Here is a 21,174-nt window from a genome sequence, read left to right on the forward strand (position 1 = left end):
GCCAAGGAAACAATGAAGTGGTTCCAAAGAAAGAAAATCAAGTTGCTTGAATGGCCCAGTCAATCACCTGACCTAAATCCCATAGAGAATCTATGGAGAGAACTGAAGATTAAGGTTCATAGAAGAGGCCCAAGGAACCTCCACGATTTAAAGACCGTTTGTGTGGAGGAATGGGCCAGAATCACTCCTGAGCAATGCAGACGACTGGTCTATCCATACAAGAGGCGTCTAGAAGCTGTAATCACCAACAAAGGCTTTTCTACAAAGTATTAAATAAAGTGTGTTCAATACTTATTCCCTGTGTCATTTCACTTTATTTATTATGGTTTAACTTGTATACTTAAATGTTCTGATTTGTGTGTATGACTTCAATGTTTGGCTTGATGGCAACATCTGGTGGGAATGTTGTGTCAATAGTCCACTTGGAAATCCCCTTACTGCTGGAAATGCTGATGTGTCAAATACTTATTTTCCCCGCTGTATCTGTTCTATGTGTTGCTTTTATTTGAGCTGTAAAGCACTGTAACTTGATGTTTCGAAAGGGTGATATAATTAAGTTATTATTATTAACAATAATAATATTATAAGTCTTAGCAATGAATGGGAATTATGAGATTGACCTTTAGCTACCAAGAAGACAAGGGACAAGCCTATTTCTTTATTTTTTTTTAAGTGGGTGGATAACACTTGTGAACCCAGGTAGTCCAATACAACCACTGTGACCTGCTGTACAGCTGCAACCTAAAATAAAGCACCTGGAGCTTGGACGCTATTATCTGACTCCCATATTTTGAATGGTGTTTGGCTGGCTGCTGAATTGTGTGCCCTATGCACACATGCACACACATGAGGAGAGCAGTACACAAGCGAACAGAGTACTGCTATAAGTATCAGAGCACAAAGTTGCTCTGCTTATATTTGTAGCTAGCCTTCACGAACTAGAGGCAGCCTACACAAACCAGTACAGAGAATTATAGAAGATTAACAGAAGCTCTTTACATGGCATTGATTAACTCAGCTGCTGAGAACAACATCACCTTTGTGCGACCTGCATATTTTATAATAAGTGGTTTTATTGGCATACCTAATATTAGATATTATTTTGTCTTTCTGTGTTTTATTTACATTCTTGCAGTGGTGGGAAACACATTAGTGATGATTGTAATAACATTGGATCACATGTTGAGAAGTCCTAAATATATTGCTGTTTTTAATCTTGCATTTACAGACCTGTTAAGTAGCTCTGCTTTGGTTCCAAAGGTTGTTGACATTTTTCTGTTTAACCATTATTATATTTCCTACAATGACTGCTTGACTTTCCTGTTTTTCTGCTTTACTTTAATTTTTATGCAAGGTTTTAATCTGGTTGTAATGTCCTTTGACAGAGTCATGGCTATCATGTACCCTCTGCACTATCAAATGAGAGTGAGCCACAAGCTCATTTTATCTTTGATCGCTTTTTTCTGGCTTCTTGCCATAACTCTTATACTCATTGCAGTTGGCCTTCTCACAAGACTTTCTTTTTGTAAGTCTGTTGTTATTCAGAGCTACTATTGTGATCATGGTCCTATGTATCGTCTTGGCTGCAATGATAATACTCCCAATCATGCATTTGCTGGTTCTGCACTAGTTATAATTCTTGGGTTTCCACTTGCATTTATCGTGGGAAGTTACTGCTGTATTGGCTATGCTTTGTCAAAAATTTCTACATTTCGGGAAAGAGTGAAAGCTTTCAAAACCTACACAGGTCACCTTTCATTAGTGGCAATTTATTTCCTTCCATTTACATTTGTGTATATGTTTGGGGGTGTAATACATCCAAATGCTAGAATCCTAAGCCTTTCTATTAGCACTGCATTGCCTCCCATGTTAAACCCGATTATCTATGTTCTTCAGACACAGGAGATCAAAGAGTCATTAAACAAGTTGCTGAAAACTCGAGTTACATCCAAAATTGCCACAAAATATTAAAAAAGGATTTAGACTTGAATGTCTGCAGTGCCCTCTGCCATCTGATGTAAAAGATTTAGTCTTTCTGTGACCAAAGAGATTCTGCTCCTCTGCATTTTTCAGGAGTAAGATGTAGACATTATTTTAACTTTAGTCAGTTTTAATAGCAGCAATCTTCTTTTTTCTTTGAATTTGTTGTTTCAGTATCTGCGTGTGCTACTGTTATGGTACTATTATAGAATCTAAATGACCATAGAATTGAAATTACAAGTTAATATAATTGAAAAAGAATATTCAACAATAAAAATATAAGTGAAGTAATACCAGAGTAATTTCTCTTGCATGACCATAGTAAAATGAAATTGTAAAAGCTGCTTTCCATTATAATCATTTATTTTTTTAAAGTCGTACAATACCACGTGTCACATATTAAAAAAATGCGAAAAATACGAAAAATATATCGATTCTCACATTAAAATATCAATGTTTTAGTAATTTAGATTAAATTTGTAGTTTGTCATTAGCAGGAACACAGTGGAAAGAAACTAACATTCGGATTGTCTACATTCAAAGGAACTACTTCCTCTTCCACCTTTCAGTCATGTGCGAAATACGGCTGTATAAATGTCTCGCAGCCCCTTGACTCACAGCAATGGCTGAGTGTAATTGGAGTCATGTGCGGACGTATTTTACCTCCACAAACAGCTGAGACGTGGTTTGCGATACATGTGGCAAAAAAGTGCTCCAAGAGTGAGGTGTTGTGGCCATACTAGTGAGACATTCAAAAGGGCTGTTGGGGCAGGAGGGATAAATACATTTTACAGGGTTTATCTATCGGATAAAATACGTTAAATTTCACTGTTATTATTGGCCAGCCCGGAAACAGCGGTGGTGTCCAAATTCAGAGGCTGCTTCCACCTGAGGACCCGGCCTTCACGGTCTAAAGAAAGCCGGGTAGTACGTCACGAGCTCCCTCGGTGGAGTAAAACTCTGCTGTCTGCTCCTTGCTATCTAAAATATAACCGGGCGCTGACTTAAACTCTCGACCATCTCAAACTTCTGTTTAATCATTTTCTGTTTGACGTTTATTCAGCTGTGTGAAAGCCCCGGAGGAACCCTCCCAAAGGATTAATAAAGTTTAATTTAATTGATCTTTGTTTGAAAACGGAGCAGAATAATCCCTTGATCTGTGCAACGACTGAAGGGTAGTGTAACCCCTGAGGTCGAACAAAGAAGAGCAGAGAATCACCCGACTGGAAGACACTGGTAGCTGCAGCAATAAAATAAAGGTTAAAAGCTCCTTAGACAGAGGTTCTAGTCTGAGTACATTTGAAAGGTATAAGGTGGCACCAAAATGGGGGTGGGAAACTGGAGTAACAACATAAAGCTGTGGGAGAACTGGAGAGTGATTGAAGTGTCATCTGTACCTACTATTGTTGTTGTAATCATAGTTTTTCTTGCATCTGAACTGCGCAAACACAGAGGTCATCCCACATATGGTCCACCCGTTAAAGGGGGACAGAGGGCCTCAGGACAAAGAAGAACAAATGGACCTCGCAAACCTGGATTCTAGGGTGTAAGTGATCTCTTTAAAAAGAGATCAAAGGGGGAATTGTGAGATTATTATATTATCTTATGCCACGTTATGCCCCTAATTAAAGATTGTGAAATTATTATGTAGTTTTAGTTTGCATTGTTCCCCTGAATTAAAAGAAGGTGATAACTATTACATTTGTTAAACTGATTTGTATTACATTGGACTGCTGATTTATTGTGAATGAATGATATTGTTTTATGATGCATTATACTGCTGAGTTATAAGAAATACTGTTTTCAGAGAGTCAGGACCTTGTTTTCTGATAATAGAGGAGACAGAGAGCACATTCCACGGGAGCTTCACTCCCACCGTTGTTGAAGGCAGACAAAATAGGGAGCCAAGCCCATAAGTCAGGCTCGCTTTTGTGGGTGGCTGTAGCTCAGGTGGCAGAGCAGATCAGCCACTAATCAGAAGGTCGGTGGTTCGATCCATGCCAAATATCCTTGGGCAAGATACTAACCCCATGTTTGTTGGTCAGAGGGCCCGGTGGCGCCAGTGTCTGGCAGCCTCGCTTCTGTCAGTGGGCAGCTGTGGCTACAATGTAGCTTGCCATCACCAGTGTGTGAGTGTGAATGGGTGAATGACTGGTTGTGTAAAGCGCTTTGGGGTCCTTAGGGACTAGAAAAGCGCTATACAAATGCAGGCCATTTACCATTCGCTTTTGATTAGAGTCCCAAACATGATAGCTTGAACCAAGTTTGAATAATTAAGAGACCAATTGAGGAGATAAGTGTGGGAGGCGTAGTAGGGAAAGGTGTTTGTTTTGTCTCATGTCTCAGAGGGTGTTGTCTCAAAGCCTGGGCCAGAGGATGGCTAGAGAGGGTCAGAGCGAGGGCAGTGGACCTGGGAATGGTGGCCCGGGCCCATGATGCCATTGATGGACATGGAGGCAGCTGAGTGGGCCGAGGAGTGACACAGCGCAACGTATGGTGACCTCTTGTGGTCAAGAGGTCAAGAGAGGGAGTGTGGAGATCAGGGAAATATTTTACTGCTACTATTCATAACCATTATCATTACCATTACATTAATTATCATTTCAGTCATGCGGGGTGAGGCCGAGTGCATTTTGAGGTCGAGACACACACACACACAAACAGTAGTTAGACTCATGTTTAGGCAAGAGTTCAAATAATAGTTTGCAAAACCTTGTAACTGTAAGATTATGTTTGCATAAGGGACAGTTTGTTCCAGGAGATAAGCGAGAGTTAGAAGATTAATAGGAAGCACCTGGCCTCGAGACGGAGAAGCTGTCCTTCTAAATGTGTCAAAAGTCGTCAACAGAACATTTGTGGTTTTGAAACTTATGCATGTATTGTATCTGCTTTGACACATGAGGGGGCATCATAAATAATACCCTGATGTTATAAAAACAACTGTTTGTGTATTATTGGGCGGAGATCGATGCTGGTGTGTGCAGTGTTCATCTCCCCACGCGTGTGTTCATTAAAATCATTGTTTGACCGACTCTCCTGGACCAATTGTTGTTTTTTGTGCTCACCCTCAATATTTGAACCAGAAACTGTCACGGTCTGCGGAGACAGGCCGTGCGGTGGTGTGTGTGATGGACCCAGGTGCGTACACAAGTGAGTAGACGGGAGTGAACTTAACAGAAAGCGAGCCTTTATTATGGCTGAAGACAAAGCGTACAAACAAAGCAGGGATAGCGTGACTGAAACTGACCAAAAACAAGATACGCATCCAACCTGAAGCCTAAACAGCCCAAAACAAAAGGCCCAAGAACAGTTCATAAACATTCCAACATCCGTCTCCGAGCCCAGGTGAGCAAAAGTCCAAAAAAAAAAAAAAAAAAATTGTGGCCGGTGACGGGGCAGTCGTGGACGTGGCTTGGCGGGCCCCAGGCCTGGACGTGGCTTGGTGGGACCAGACGAGGCCGGGCCGGGCGGAGCAGAGGCTGAAGGCGGGGTGGGCTCCTCGGGCCCCCCCAACGGACGAGGCGAGAGGCCGGACGGGCTCCTCGGGCCCCCCAGCTGACGTCGCGAGAGGCCGGACGGGCTCCTCGGGCCCCCCAGCTGACGTGACGTGAAGTGGTGTGGATGCTGCAGGGTGCCGGATAGGCACACGCGGGCATCCAGCAGCAGGCGCAGGATGAACAGTTATGGAGGCCCCTGGCTGGACCGGGAGCAGAGCTGCTAACTGCGGTAAAGGCTGAGGAAAAACAGGCTGTTGAGGCATAATCCCCCACAGAGAGAGAGCAGGTGAAAAACAGTCTATAGCGCTTACTGTCTTAGCACAGGAGTCCATGAAGTGAGCAGTGTTAATGACCACCAGTTCTGAGCTAGCAAGCTTTAGGTTCTCAGAGTCTGCATCAGTTGTAACTGGCTTAAAGGCAAATGGCCCAGTCTCTGCAGTCACAGGAGGAGTCCACATAAGCTTGTTGGACCTAATCAATGGCAGTGTAAGGCTCAGAAGGGCTGGTTTAGCCATACAAAACACAAGAATTGCCACCCGACCCACAAAAACAAGGCTTAATACCATTAGGGTGAGACTCCTGGACAAACCTTAAGTACTCAGGTATGGACCTAACTAATGGCATGTTAGTAGCATGACTGTGATATGTTGGACAGACGCATTTGCTGGAACCCGCACCCGTAGTGATCTGTGGCTTCAGAGTGATAGCTATATTGTGTCGAGAGACAGACACAGGTAAAACAGCACTTGAGCCATTAACTGCAGCAGGTGACACTTGAGGCCGTGAGTGAGCGGTAACACCATTGTTCGAGAGCAAAATCTTATCTAGTGATGTGTTCACAGAGACAGGAGAAAAGGGTGTCACATTAACCCTGATCTCAGCCCCCCTCTCCTGATTGGAGGTAATAGTGCTGGAGCAGAACAGTTCAAAATCGCCCTGTTTGTTACCTTCAGGAAGACAGAATTCATGTTGTGGCATTACACAGTCCAGGTCACCATGATCTGCAGTTATGTTTGCATCTTGACGACTTAACATGAGTTCATGATCAGCGTTCACAGTTTTCAGTTCATTAAACACAAGTGTAGCTGGGAAAACAGGATCACTAGTAATGTCACCCTTTAATTCATGGTTCGCCACCTCTGCATTATCCTTGCTTACTGTGGCTGCAGAGGGCCCCAGAGGTGGGAAGACACATTTCTTGAGGTCCGGCTCCAACAAAGGCACACCTGTTGGCCTATTGAAGAAGGGTGTGGCTTGGGAGCCGGTCAGCTGAACCTTTATTTAAAACATGGTTTCCAGACATGACCTTCACCAGTGACTGAGTTATGCTTTCATTACCTTCATTAAGTGACTGGTGGAGGAGCAGAGCCGACTCAGGAAGGAAGACATTTGCCATAGGCAGCTCAGACTTGGTCGGAACTGCAGACATGGTAAGAGACACAAAAGGAAACACCTCCCTCCCACTATTAACATGAGAAGCAGCGGAAGTCTCTTTCAGTCTATGTGTGGATTCTGAGGTCCCTGCAGGATTGAGTGAATTATTCGTGATTGACTGCGAAGAACAGTCTCTAGACTGTGGCGTGGTTAATAGTTAATTACTAGCCATATCTCTGGCTAAGTCTGTATTTACTTCACACGCCTTCCACTCAGAGGTAACTTGGGGTGACAGAACAGTTTCACTCACCTCCGAGTGTCGGGTGGTGTGACGGCGACGCGAACGCCGCTTTTTCTTGGCTGTGGACCCCGTTGACGTAGACGGTGGGGCCACCTGCAGCGTCGCAGAGGCTGGGGAGGCGAGTGTGGGCGGAGTGGTTGGCGGGAGCTCCTGGCAACTCCGGGGGCCCCCAAGGGCCAGGTGTGCACCGTGGAAAATCTCCTCATAGTTAGGGGTGAGCCACGGCTTCCCCCGGAGCTCCTCCTCCAGTTGAGCACATGCGACTCGCTACCGCTCCACAAGGTCCAATTCTATGATCTCCACAGCATCGTCCCGTCGCACTGTGGAGGGCAAAACGTGCCGTAGCGATGTGCAACGGCGGCGTGAACGCCGTTTCCTCTTTGAAGCGGCCGTGGACAAAACTTCTCCATGGTGACCAGCTCCTCGTCCTCCAACCACATCCGTGTGAGAAAGGAGGCAGGGGACGAGTAGTCCGATCGGGGCGGCGAGGGCGGGCAGCCGGTTCGAGGCGGGGCGGCTGGCGAGAGCTCCTCCTCCGAGACGAGCCAGGGCTTCCAACGGAGCTCTTCCTTGCATACGCCCGTAACACCTGCTGCCGCTCTTCCTCACCGAAGTCAATAGCCTTTGGCATCTCCGTGCGCCGTGTAGTGCAGTCAGGCGGTAGCGAAGATGCTGAGGCCAATGAAGCGTGAGCCGACGTTGTGTCGGCGGTGAGCCTCACTGTTCCGACTCTGACTGCTTCTGGCTCGCGAGGCAGCGAGGAAACAATGCAACAGCATGGCTCTGGCGACGGTTCACACACACCGGGCAGCTGCTGCTGTGGGCGGAGTCGGAGAGTGGAGACGAGAAAGTCACTGATGAGGGGATGCAGCGTCTCCCATAATCAGGGGAACACGGACACGCACACCCCTACTTGGCGGGCTAACTCTTCCTGTTCCTCCTCTCCGGAACAGTGCAGCCATTTGGCGCATAGTGACTCCACTGTCCGGACGATCTCCGTCTGTTGTGTCGCTGGGTCCAGCATGGTCGCGTCGTACTGTCACGGTCTGCGGAGACAGGCCGTGCGGTGGTGTGTGTGATGGACACAGGTGCGTACACAAGTGAGTAGACGGGAGTGAACTTAACAGAAAGCGAGCCTTTATTATGCCTGAAGACAAAGCGTACAAACAAAGTAGGGATAGCGTGACTAAACTAGACTATAACTAAACTGGGAAAACTAATACTGTGACAAACTAAGAAGACTCAGAGACTATGATGATCACTGCAAAGACTGACCGTGAAAACATGGAGGTGAGAACACAGACGACGCGACACTGAACACAGCAAGACTGAGGACTAAATACACACATGAGGTGATCAGGGGAAGTGGAGACACATGAGGACACATCTGACTAGAATGAAACATAATTACAGCACAGGGGAGAGTAAACCTAAATGCAGTGAACAAAGAACACCAGACTCTTTCAAAATAAAACAGGAAACCCAGAGACATGAAGATATATCATGACATGACCTTAACATAACCACACAGACATGAAACATGACAGGTAGACGCACGAATCAGGGAGACTGAGTACAGGGAGAGATGACAGAAACAACTAATAAATTAACTAGATCAAAAATGGATACAAAAATATTAGGGGTGCAACGATACACAAAATTCACGTTCGGTTCGGTTCGATACTTTGGTGTCACGGTTCGATATTTTTTCGATACAAAAAAAATGTTCATGCCTTTTTAGTTTGTTATTTATTAAAATTAAAAATATATATTTTAACTCAAAAGTACAGTTTTTAAATTTAATGTTGCTGAAACAACAAAGTAATAAAAAAAATTAATATCTGATTGAGGAATCACTCATCTTTGGAAAAGAGAGTTTATTACAGAGAAATGGCTCTTTCCAAAATAAAAGCTATACTATACACTTCTTCTGGGGTATATTCTCAACAGCATATTAACCTCTTAAGCCCCAAGGGGGTTTCTGAGCTTCCTGCTCGAAAATGTAATGCCCAAATTTAATTGATTATTTCTCTGCAATTACAAACTCTGTCCTTACATTCTTGGTATCAAAATAAAGCTAACACTTGGGAAATTTCATCAGAGGTGTAAATATTGAATCAGATATTACTGTGTCAAAGTTACTGAGACTGGAACACAGAAAAAGTAAGTAGCTTTTATCCTCGCCTAATTTTAAAAAAAAAAAATTAGCATATAACCCTTTGAAAAATATGCCTCAGATCACATTTGGTTCCAGAAATTCAGTAACCAACATATAAACATCATCTGTGCAAAGATTTATGTTTCTAAAGTGAAACAGTGAAAAATTACAGCAATGTCAATACATGAATATCGAGACATTGTACAAAAATGTCCAATTTTGGCACACAATTGGACACCATGCCAGTTGATTTTTTTAGGTATTAAAGAGCAGAAATTAATAAATTTTATTAACAGGCCTAAACATGCTTTTTTTAAAGATATATTTTTGAAGAATTAACCACACATTTACATGGCAACAGCCCTTTTCTGCAGCGCATATAGAGCGTTTGATTGGCCTCTGGCCCTTTAAACTCCGAGGGGCTGTAACTTTGGTTTCTTTTGGTCAATTTGCGTGATTGACACTTCTTTTTAATGTTTGAGCCAATAGATTCATAGTGACGATGCCACGTTCACGTCACTTCAACCAATCAGACGTTGTGATGCCAAAACCCACGTGGGCCCAAATCATGCATGTGGCGTCTGTTCAGTCACGTGTCTGTAGGTGGGTCTAAAATGGAGGTTGTTGATGGAAAACTGCTCTGATGCAGGCTAGGTAGGCATGGCAACTACTGTTAATCACGTGGCTACCGGCTACCAGAGAAAATAATGGAGGAAATCGGGATGGTAAGCCAATTTCTGTCTTAGCGCATTTGCGCTGCTGTGTGTTTTTGTGGTCTTCTTTTGTGGCTTATTCAGTGAATTTTGGTCTGATCGTGGTGAAACTTGGTGTGTGGAGTCAGTGATAGCTCTGGAAGCTAACCAGCCCATCTTTAGCCGGTTACATGAAGTCTGAAGAATTTCTGGTTCGGTTTTGTTTGTTTAGCGGACTTCTGCCCATTTACATAACTGCTCGTTTAATCATGGCTTGTTTTCGGTGTGTTTGGTGGTTGTAGAAATGGTTTATATGACATGATCTCCTCCTTTTTGCCCCTGTACCGGGGCGTGGGGCTTAAGTGGTTAAACATATCAGGTCCCCATAAGGAGAATCATGTGCTAACGGCTGTCTAAATGACTCGGTAAAGTTTGTAGCATGCATGCTTGTTGTTTTTGTCTGCTTCCACTTGTCTTTGCACTAGGATGATGTCAGAGTAAATGTGCAGTCATATTCGTTGTGTTTCCACTAGTGCTGTCAGTGTTAATCTGAAATGACGTTAACACCACAACACAGCAAATCTCTGTTAAGGAGCTACCGCAGATCGCCCTGTGCGTGGGGCTGGACAGCCAACACGTTAATGAGCTAACCTGCTAACACACTAGTTCCCACCAATGTAATTGAGCATTGCGTGGCACATCCAACATACTGTTTTACTTTTGTCCATGACAGGCTTACCTTCAGGGTCATACTTCACATGAAAACCAAAATAGTTCCAAACGCCACATCTGAATGAGGGTGGGGGAGGTTCAATTTACCATGTTGCAACAAGCTTAACTTCTGTCTCGCTAGCTTGCCCTGGCTCAGTGAATCTGCGTTCGACTACTCCGCCTAGGCTGCACTGTCGAGCGCAGATCCACTGAGCGCTCAACACAGACAGCATCGTCAGAAGGAAAGTTGATAAAATGAATTAAAAATTTTGTATTGTTCATACATATGCGTACCGACCCGAAAGCACTGTATCAAACGGCTCAATATCGATATGAGTATCGTTGCAGCCCTAAAAAATACATAAAACTCAAACACTGGGTCACACGACCCAGCCTATGACAGTAACACTGGCTGCTGAATTGTGTACCCTATGCACACATGTACACACATGAGGAGAGCAGTACACAAGAGAACAGAGTACTGCTATAAGTATCAGAGCACAAAGTTGCTCTGCTTATATTTGTAGCTAGCCTTCACAAACTAGAGGCAGCCTACACAAACGAGTACAGAGAATTATAGAAGATTAACAGAAGGTCTTTACATGGCATTGATTAACTCAGCTGCTGAGAACAACATCACCTTTGTGCGACCTGCATATTTTATAATAAGTGGTTTTATTGGCATACCTAATATTAGATATTATTTTGTCTTTCTGTGTTTTATTTACATTCTTGCAGTGGTGGGAAACACATTAGTGATGATTGTAATAACATTGGATCACATGTTGAGAAGTCCTAAATATATTGCTGTTTTTAATCTTGCATTTACAGACCTGATAAGTAGCTCTGCTTTGGTTCCAAAGGTTGTTGACATTTTTCTGTTTAACCATTATTATATTTCCTACAATGACTGCTTGACTTTCATGTTTTTCTGCTACACTTTAATGTCAATGCAAGGTTTTAATCTGGTTGTATTGTCCTTTGACAGAGTCATGGCTATCATGTACCCTCTGCACTATCAAATGAGAGTGAGCCACAAGCTCATTTTATCTTTGATCACTTTTTTCTGGCTTCTTGCCATAACTCTTATACTCATTGGAGTTGGCCTTCTCACAAGACTTTCTTTTTGTAAGTCTGTTGTTATTCAGAGCTACTATTGTGATCATGGTCCTGTGTATCGTCTTGGCTGCAATGATGTTACCCCCAATCGTGCAATTGCTGGTTTGGTACCAGTTATAATTCTTGGGTTTCCATTGGCATTTATCGTGGGAAGTTACTGCTGTATTGGCTATTCTTTGTCAAAAATTTCTACATTTAGGGAAAGAGTGAAAGCTTTCAAACCCTGCACAGGTCACCTTTCATTAGTGGCAATTTATTTCCTTCCTGTTACATTTGTGTATATCTTTGGGAGTGTAATACATCCAAATGCTAGAATCCTAAGCCTTTCTATTAGCACTGTATTGCCTCCCATGTTAAACCCGATTATCTATGTTCTTCAGACACAGGAGATCAAAGAGTCATTAAAGAAGTTGCTGAAAACTCGAGTTAAATCCAAAATTGCCACAAAATATTAAAAAAGGATTTAGACTTGAATGTCTGCAGTGCCCTCTGCCATCTGATGTAAAAGATTTAGTCTTTCTGTGACCAAAGAGATTCTGCTCCTCTGCATTTTTCAGGAGTAAGATGTAGACATTATTTTAACTTTAGTCAGTTTTAGTAGCAGCAATCTTCTTTTTCTTTGAATTTGTTGTTTCAGTATCTGCGTGTGCCACTGTTATGGTACTATTATAGAATCTAAATGACCATAAGTTAATATAATTGAAAAAAAAAATTAAACAATAAAAATATAAGTGAAGTAATACCAGAGTAATTTCTCTTGCATGACCATAGTAAAATGAAATTGTAAAAGCTGCTTTCCATTATAATCATTTATTAAGTCGTACAATACCACGTGTCACATATTAACAGGAACACAGTGGAAAGAAACTATAACATTCGGATTGTCTACATTCAAAGGAACTACTTCCTCTTCCACCTTTCAGTCATGTGCGAAATACGGCTGTATAAATGTCTTGCAGCCCCTTGACTCACAGCAATGGCTGAGTGTAATTGGAGTCATGTGCGGATGTATTTTACCTCCACAAACAGCTGAGACGTGGTTTGCGATACATGTGGCAAAAAAGTGCTCCAAGAGTGAGGTGTTGTGGCCATACTAGTGAGACATTCAAAAGGGCTGTTGGGGCAGGAGGGATAAATACATTTTACAGGGTTTATCTATCGGATAAAATACGTTAAATTTCACTGTTATTATTGGCCGGCCCGGAAACAGCGGTGGTGTCCAAATCAAGAGGCTGCTTCCACCTGAGGACCCGGCCTTCGCGGTCTAAAGAAAGCCGGGTAGTACGGCACAAGCTCCCTCGGTGGAGTGAAACTCTGCTGTCTGCTCCTTGCTATCTAAAATATAACCAGGCGCTGACTTAAACTCTCGACCATCTCAAACTTCTGTTTAATCATTTTCTGTTTGACGTTTATTCAGCTGTGTGAAAGCCCCGGAGGAACCATCCCGAAGGATTAATAAAGTTTAATTTAATTGATCTTTGTTTGAAATCGGGGCAGAATAATCCCTTGATCTGTGCAACGACTGAAGGGTAGTGTAACCCCTGAGGTCGAAGAAAGAAGAACAGAGAATCACCCGACTGGAAGACACTGGTAGCTGCAGCAATAAAATAAAGGTTAACTCTCCTTAGACAGAGGTTCTAGTCTGAGTACATTTGAAAGGTATAAGCAGTGGCGTGTCCAGCGGGGTGGCCACCCCCCCAACCAGACTGGCCACCCCAGGTGCCACCCCGAAGCTAAAACAATAAAATTTAATGGAATATCAAATGTACGATTATGGTTTCACAGTGAAGCTCAGATATCCGAGGGTAAGTGAATGCAGCACCAGCTTCTGCACTATGAGCATCATGTTAGTAAAGGTAGGAGAGCCAAGCATGAAAGACGGCACCACGGAAAACATTTTTTCAGCGAAAGATTAACAAGTTAACATAGCTGGACTAGCCATCGGACATTTGCATGGTGGGCTGATGACTTTTTTTTTTTTTTTTTTGTAACGGCATGAACAATGAGAGGTGGTGGATTGGCCAGATGCTGGCCGATTTGTAAAAATAACTCAGTTGTTTGGTGGTGGCTATGGCGGAGCTTCCACAGAGGCAACAGGTGGATGAGGGAAGGGGAGGCAGGAGGAGGAGAGACCCGAGGCAGCCGCCGGTCCGAGTATCAGGTGAACTGAACTTCAGGTAAGAAGTTATGACCTGCAGTCTATCTGGGTCAGATATAAACCAAGTTTAGGTGGAGTTTATTTTTGTTGTGCTGACTTTTTACAGTCAGTTACAATAACTCGTACTGCGTGAGCTAGCATGACGGAGTTTCTATACAGCTGTTTGGTTGCTATGATGTTACTGATAGAGAACTCTATTTTATTCATAAGGTTAGTTAGTAGAGTTGCCAACGGCTCCTTAAAAAATGGAATGTTCCCTCATTCAGAGAAAATATTACGCGTTTTGTATTGAGCTGAGAAGAGACGCAATTTGTCCCGGACTTCAGCTAGAATGGAAAAAAGACACAAAGCTGGAGTTATTCTGTCTTTGCTGCACAGCTGCCTCTTCTCTCACCCCCCCCCCCCTCCCTCTTCTGTTGCTACTTCAATCATGAAACTGATCAATAATCAGCTGATCGGCTTTTCTCTCTTGTTTATTTATCGCCCACTTTGCACCAGAAACAGGAAACCAGCGGATGTCACGCTAAACAACAGCAGCACGTTTAAGCTTGATCAGCTGTTGTTAGAATATATTAATTTCTACTATCAGCTGATGTTTGCTGGAGCCACAGCTGTAAAGCTGCTGGTCATGATGTCGGTTTGGATATGTGGTGAGAGGGAAACATGAGGATGAAACCAGGAGATGTCCTTACTGAATAATCAGAGCTGAACAGGTGATGGAGAAACAGGTTTACCGTGACATGAATGAGTTGAAGGGAAGTTATGAACTGTTTCTGAGAGACAAATAACACCAGGATCCTTTTCTAAGTAGCTGACAGCTGATAGCTGTGCAGGGGCAGATCTAGCAAAGTGTTGCCAGGGGGCCAGGTAGGGCATTAACAGGGAAAGGGGGGCACAAAGAAATACTTTTCTTTCTTATTCTCATTTAAAATATCTAGCTTTTATTAAATAATTATCTGAATCTTGCGAACAAAGTTTTTATCTGACGTAAAATGTATAGAAATCATACATATACCAAAAAGACAGTGTACATCACTGTCACAACAGCATTTGTTTTCATTCAAAGGCTTTATGGCTTTAATACCTGGTGGGCCGGTCTGTAGTGAAAATACCCAATTTTTTGTCCCAGTCCAGCCCTGCAGGTTAATACTGGCAGTGTCACCATGCCAGCTGACTGTATTTCATCATCAGCCAGTGTTGTTCTTTATACATCAATATTACCAAAGTTAACCATAAGAGAGCATATAACGTATTTACTTGCTTTCAGGTTTTATTCAAATGTTAGTCTTTTTATTTGTTTCCCCACTTTTTTCCTGTTTCAAAATCAAACACCAGTTTGTGAGAAGATTATCTTCTTTTTTTAATAGGCATTGGTTTTGCATTGGCATTGGCTAATTTGCCAATTGTATGTTAAAAATGTTCGTATTTTAATATTCAAAAATGTTTTTGCCCAAAACATATGTGCACTACATGTCAGTAAAAATACTATGCAAATATTGATGTCCTTGACTGCTGAATAAACACTGACTGATTGTATGTCTTGTACTTTATCAACGCAGTATCTAAAAACTTTGCACCGTAGTGGTTACAATTTCATTCTAATAAGAGTTAAAAGCGCATTCGGTTATTAGGTTTATAGGGTTATTGAATTATGGTTAACGGTTGGTAGAATTGTTTTTAACATTATCTGCCAATTACATCTGCCACCCTTCTCCAAATCTGTGCCCCTACCTGGCCCCCCAACAAAATTTTTCTAGACACGCCAATGGGTATAAGGTGGCACTAAAATGGGGGTGAAAAACTGGAGTACCAACATAAAGCTGTGGGAGAACTGGAGAGTGATTGAAGTGTCATCTGTACCTACTATTGTTGTTGTAATCATAGTTTTTCTTGCATCTGAACTGCGCAAACACAGAGGTCATCCCACATATGGTCCACCCGTTAAAGGGGGACAGAGGGCCTCAGGACAAAGAAGAACAAATGGACCTCGCAAACCTGGATTCTAGGGTGTAAGTGATCTCTTTAAAAAGAGATCAAAGGGGGAATTGTGAGATTATTATATTATCTTATGCCACGTTATGCCCCTAATTAAAGATTGTGAAATTATTATGTAGTTTTAGTTTGCATTATTCTCCTGAATTAGAAGAAGGTGATAACTATTACATTTGTTAAACTGATTTGTATTACATTGGACTGCTGATTTATTGTGAATGAATGATATTGTTTTATGATGCATTATACTGCTGAGTTATAAGAAATACTGTTTTCAGAGAGTCAGGACCTTGTTTTCTGATAATAGAGGAGACAGAGAGCACATTCCACGGGAGCTTCACTCCCACCGTTGTTGAAGGCAGACAAAATAGGGAGCCAAGGCCATAAGTCAGGCTCGCTTTTGATTAGAGTCCCAAACATGATAGCTTGAACCAAGTTTGAATAATTAAGAGACCAATTGAGGAGATAAGTGTGGGAGGCGTAGTAGGGAAAGGTGTTTGTTTTGTCTCATGTTTCAGAGGGTGTTGTCTCAAAGCCTGGGCCAGAGGATGGCTAGAGAGGGTCAGAGCGAGGGCAGTGGACCTGGGAATGGTGACCCGGGCCCATGATGCCATTGATGGACATGGAGGCAGCTGAGTGGGCCGAGGAGTGACACAGCGCAACGTATGGTGACCTCTTGTGGTCAAGAGGTCAAGATCAAATCATAATTCACGTCGGCAGTAATGACACCCGGTTACGCCAATCGGAGGTCACTAAAATCAATATTGAATCGGTGTGCAACGTTGCCAAAACAATGTCGGACTCTGTAGTTTTCTCTGGTCCCCTCCCCAATCAGACCAGGAGTGACATGTTTAGCCGCATGTTCTCCTTAAATTGCTGGCTGTCTGAGTGGTGTCCCAGAAACGATGTGGGCTTCATAGATAATTGGCAAACCTTCTGGAGGAAACCTGGTCTTGTTAGGAGAGATGGCATCCATCCCACTTTGGATGGAGCAGCTCTCATTTCTAGAAATATCGACAAATTTATTAAACCCCTCAAAACATGACTATCCAGAGTTGGGACCAGGAAGCAGAGTTGCAGTCTTACACGCCTCTCTGCAGCTTCTCTCCTCCTGCTACCCCCCAAAAACCCATCTCCATAGAGACTGTGTCTGCTTCCAAAAAGACAAAAAACAAACTAAAAACCAGCAACAAACAACTTAAACATTTACAAAGAAAGAACAATACAGTATCCACATCTGAACCAAAGAGTAAAACAGTGAAATGTGGATTATTAAATATTAGGTCTCTCTCCTCCAAGTCTCTGTTAGTACATGACTTAATAATTGATCAACAAATTGATTTACTCTGCCTTACAGAAACCTGGTTGCAGCAGGATGATTATGTTAGTTTAAATGAATCAACACCCCCGAGTCATTCTAACTACCAGAAATCTCGAAGCACAGGTCGAGGGGGCGGTGTGGCAGCAATTTTTCACACCAGTCTATTAATTAATGAAAGACCAAGACAGACTGTTAATTCATTTGAAAGCCTGATGCTTAGCATTGTCCACCCCAGCTGTGAAACTCAGAAACCAGTCTTACTTGTTATCATCTATCGTCCACCTGGGCCTTACACAGAGTTTCTGTCTGATTTCTCAGACTTTATATCTAATTTAGTTCTGAGCTCAGATAAAATAATTATTGTGGGTGATTTTAACATCCATGTTGATGCTAAAAATGACAGCCTCAACATGGCATTTAATCTGTTGTTAGACTCAATTGGTTTCTCTCAAAATGTAAAAGAACCCACCCACCACTTTAATCACACTCTAGATCTTGTTTTAACATATGGCATAGAAACTGAACATTTAACAGTGTTTCCTGAAAACCCTCTCCTGTCTGATCATTTCTTGATAACATTTACATTTACAATAATTGATTACGCAGCAGTGGAGAGTGGACTTTATCAAAGTAGATGTCTTTCTGAAAGCGCTGTAACTAAGTTTAAGAATATAATCCAGCCACTGTTATCATCGTCAATGCCCTGTACCAACACAGAGCAGAGCAGCTATCTGAACGCTACCCCAACAGAGGTCGATTATCTTGTTAATAATTTCACCTCCTCACTACGTACGACTCTGGATACTGTAGCTCCAATGAAAACTAAGGTCTCTAATCAGAAGTACCTGACCCCGTGGTATAATTCTCAAACACGTACCCTAAAGCAGATGACTCGTAATCTGGAGAGGAAATGGCGTGTCACAAATTTAGAGGATCATCATTTAGCCTGGAGAAATAGTTTGTTGCTTTATAAGAAAGCCCTCCGCAAAGCCAGAACAGCTTACTACTCATCACTGATTGAAGAAAATAAGAACAACCCCAGGTTTCTCTTCAGCACTGTAGCCAGGCTGACAAAAAGTCAGAGCTCTTTTGAGCCAACCATCCCTTTAACGTTAACTAGTGATGACTTCATGAACTTCTTCACAAATAAAATTTTTATCATTAGAGAAAAAATTACCAATAATCATCCCACAGATGTAATATTATCTACAGCTACTCTTAGTTCCATTGATGTTAAGTTTTTTTTTTTTTTTTTTTTTTTTTTTTTTTTTTCGCCTGTCCCATTTGGTTCTTTAGCCGTCAGAATTGTTGTCTGAAGACCAACAAGGATACCCAATGGATTTATTTTGCCAAATGGATCATCATGGCATTGCCGTATTGGTCCATTTGATCGACCTTTGTTTTTATTATTTATTTTATTTTCAGTTGTTACAGACGGGACAGACATGAGTGAGGGATAGGAAAGGGAGAAAGAAAGAGGAAGGAAAAGAAAAACAGAAGGGGAGAGGGACAGTGAGAAAGGGGGGAAGAAAAAATATCTCCGGGATCACCTGTTGAGAGAAAAAGAATAGAAAACAAGCAAAAAACAAAACAAAACAATGCAACATACTATACACAACACCATCGCATTAATCTAGCTAAGTGAAAACAGCAGTAAATACTAAATATTGAATGTTGTTGTGCAGCACGCAGGACAGACAGCGCACAATGTGCTTTGAAGTAGCAGCCAAGAAAGGTGTGATTTAAGTCTACGAATAGTGAACACCCATGTGCACACCTGTGTGGATCGGCGCGCTTGTATTCAAATGGTTTCCCCATGTAATGGTCTGCTAGAGGATGTAGAGAGCCATAGCCCCGTCCCCCAGGGCATGAAGCAGGCATGGAGGAGATCCAGGCCCCAGACATCCAGAGGCCCCAGAGTGCAAGAGCCCAAGGAGGACCACCGGAGGGGCATCCGTGCCACCTTCATGGGAAGGGCTGAGGATCCCCAGATGAGGGGTCACCCAGTAGCCACCGGGCAGAAGCTAGAGGGGGCTGCACCGGCGTGCCCGCCGGCTCTGCCGGCAGCCAGCTGTGCCAGAGTGAACCGAGCCGCAGGCACAGAGGCCGGAGGCCCGAGGGCCCCCCGCGCCCCTGAAGAGGCCTGACCGAGCAGCAGGCGCCAGGCCCCGCCAAGTAGTCACCGGGAGTGAGCTGGTACATACCTGAGCGCCCAGCCCCGGACACCAAGAACCACCAACGCACCGACCCCTGAGGGCATCAGTCACCGGCAGGGAGTGTGGTGAGGGGAGATAGGCCTCCACACTTTGGAGGGCCTTGGAGTTCCCAGAGAGGTGAAGTCTAAGACCCGACCTGACATATAGACACAGACAAACAGGCACACACAGACACAGACATGCATTCCCACCCTCATGCACACATATACAAACACTCAGCACTCACCCAACGCAGGAATAAACGTAAATGGACATGTACACACAATCACACTCCCCAAACATACTCTATATCCCGGGTCCAGGTATCCTCACCCCCAGAGATGGAAACGGCACCCAGACCCAAGAGATGTTACCCTTCCCTCCGGGGTGGAGGCAAGCAGACCGCCCCAGGCTCCGCAGCAGCAGGGAGGCCAATCGGACAGCCAGCATCTCCTCCCAGCCCCCCCGCCCCGATGGCTAGCAGAGAACAGGGGTGTGTTAAGACCCCATACCTCCCTCCTCCCGCTCAAGTGTAGTGTTGCTGCGTGTTGCTCTAAAGTGTATTTAAAACAAGGGAGAGCATGGTGCTGCTGCCAGAGAGCAGCAGGTGTTAGCACGGCCCCTCCCGAGAACCCTCAATGTCTACATGGATTTAAAATTGAGAGGTGGGCACCGGCGCCAGAGGCAGGTTTGAATACACAGACCGTCTACTGGACGCCGTTAACGTGCCCACCCTCAAGGCCCTATATATATATATATGTGTGTGTTATGAGAGTGTAAGTAATGTGGATGTCTAAGTTGTGAGATAAAATTGAGGCACAGGTGGCCAGAAGAGGACAGAGGGGGGGGGAATGTCTCCCCTGCACCCTGGTGACACACCCGCACCCCAAAGCCCTACCTGTGTGGGTGGGTGTGGTGGAGCGTGAAGAGGGAGGCAGCCGGGGATGGGGAGGAAAAGAAGGGAGGGGAGGGTGTCCCTCCCTAGGGCCAGCTCCCCCGCTGACCCCAATATGCACCCCCGTCCTCTGGTATCCACCAAGGCAAGGGAGCCCAGGCCCATCCAGACCGGGGCCTACGGCAGCAACACCGCCAAGCCCCACAGGACCCGGGGCAGCCCACTCTACCCCACCGCAGAGGAAACTGTACCCACCCCAACATTCAATCATCTCCCAGACTACACAAGACACAGACACCCAGGTTAAGTTTATTCTCCACCTCTCCTATGTCTCTCCCCCACCTGCAGAGTGGACTCCTGCAAAGATGGAACAACCTCCCTGCCAGTTCAAGAGCCCCCCGGTTAGGCCGATGCACAAGAGGCCCCCTGCGCCAGGGCTGAGCCCCCGTGCACCCACCCGCCCACAACCTCGGCGACACACCGACGAGGACCGAAGCCCCCAAGGCCCAGCCAGAGCCCCAGCACGGAGGCGAAGCACCCCCGAACCCCAAACCCCCACGCCCGCCCCGGATCCACTCAGGGGCAGCCAGGCCACCAGGCCAGTAACCTACGTCCGCCAGCACAGACCATCCTCCAGCCCCGCTGCACGCGGCCACGAGGAGAACAACCTCTGAGAGCGACCAGAGCCACTAACCAGGTTATGAACACAACCCCCGGGTTAAGCCCTCCAGGGATAACGTCTCTAGGGGTCCTCCAGGTGCCCTAAGCCCATCCCAACCTC

The 21,174-nt window shown here is 44.3% G+C and overlaps 2 protein-coding genes across 2 annotated transcripts; both read left to right on the plus strand.

The window, feature by feature from the left end:
* The first annotated feature begins 486 nt into the window (after positions 1–486).
* On the plus strand, positions 487–3,906 carry LOC146509998 (olfactory receptor 1500-like). The gene has a single exon (XM_085175390.1). The coding sequence runs from the start codon at positions 1,000–1,002 to the stop codon at positions 1,969–1,971; it is 972 nt and encodes a 323-aa protein (XP_085031516.1). The 5' UTR covers positions 487–999; the 3' UTR covers positions 1,972–3,906.
* Positions 3,907–4,146: 240 nt separating this feature from the next.
* Positions 4,147–17,114, plus strand: LOC146509999 (olfactory receptor 1500-like). Its single transcript, XM_085175305.1, has 2 exons — positions 4,147–5,099; positions 8,241–17,114. Exon 2 carries the CDS (start codon positions 11,316–11,318, stop codon positions 12,285–12,287), a length of 972 nt encoding a protein of 323 aa, XP_085031431.1. The 5' UTR covers positions 4,147–5,099; positions 8,241–11,315; the 3' UTR covers positions 12,288–17,114.
* The last annotated feature ends 4,060 nt before the right edge of the window (positions 17,115–21,174 follow it).

Source organism: Neolamprologus multifasciatus, chromosome 10 (assembly GCF_963576455.1).
Source record: "Neolamprologus multifasciatus chromosome 10, fNeoMul1.2, whole genome shotgun sequence".
In the NCBI taxonomy this organism is placed as follows: domain Eukaryota; kingdom Metazoa; phylum Chordata; class Actinopteri; order Cichliformes; family Cichlidae; genus Neolamprologus; species Neolamprologus multifasciatus.

What these genes read in the sequence shown, in the direction of transcription:
- LOC146509998 (XM_085175390.1), top strand. Translation starts at nt 1,000, where the DNA reads ATGGCATTGATTAACTCAGCTGCTGAGAACAACATCACCTTTGTGCGA.
- LOC146509999 (XM_085175305.1), top strand. Translation starts at nt 11,316, where the DNA reads ATGGCATTGATTAACTCAGCTGCTGAGAACAACATCACCTTTGTGCGA.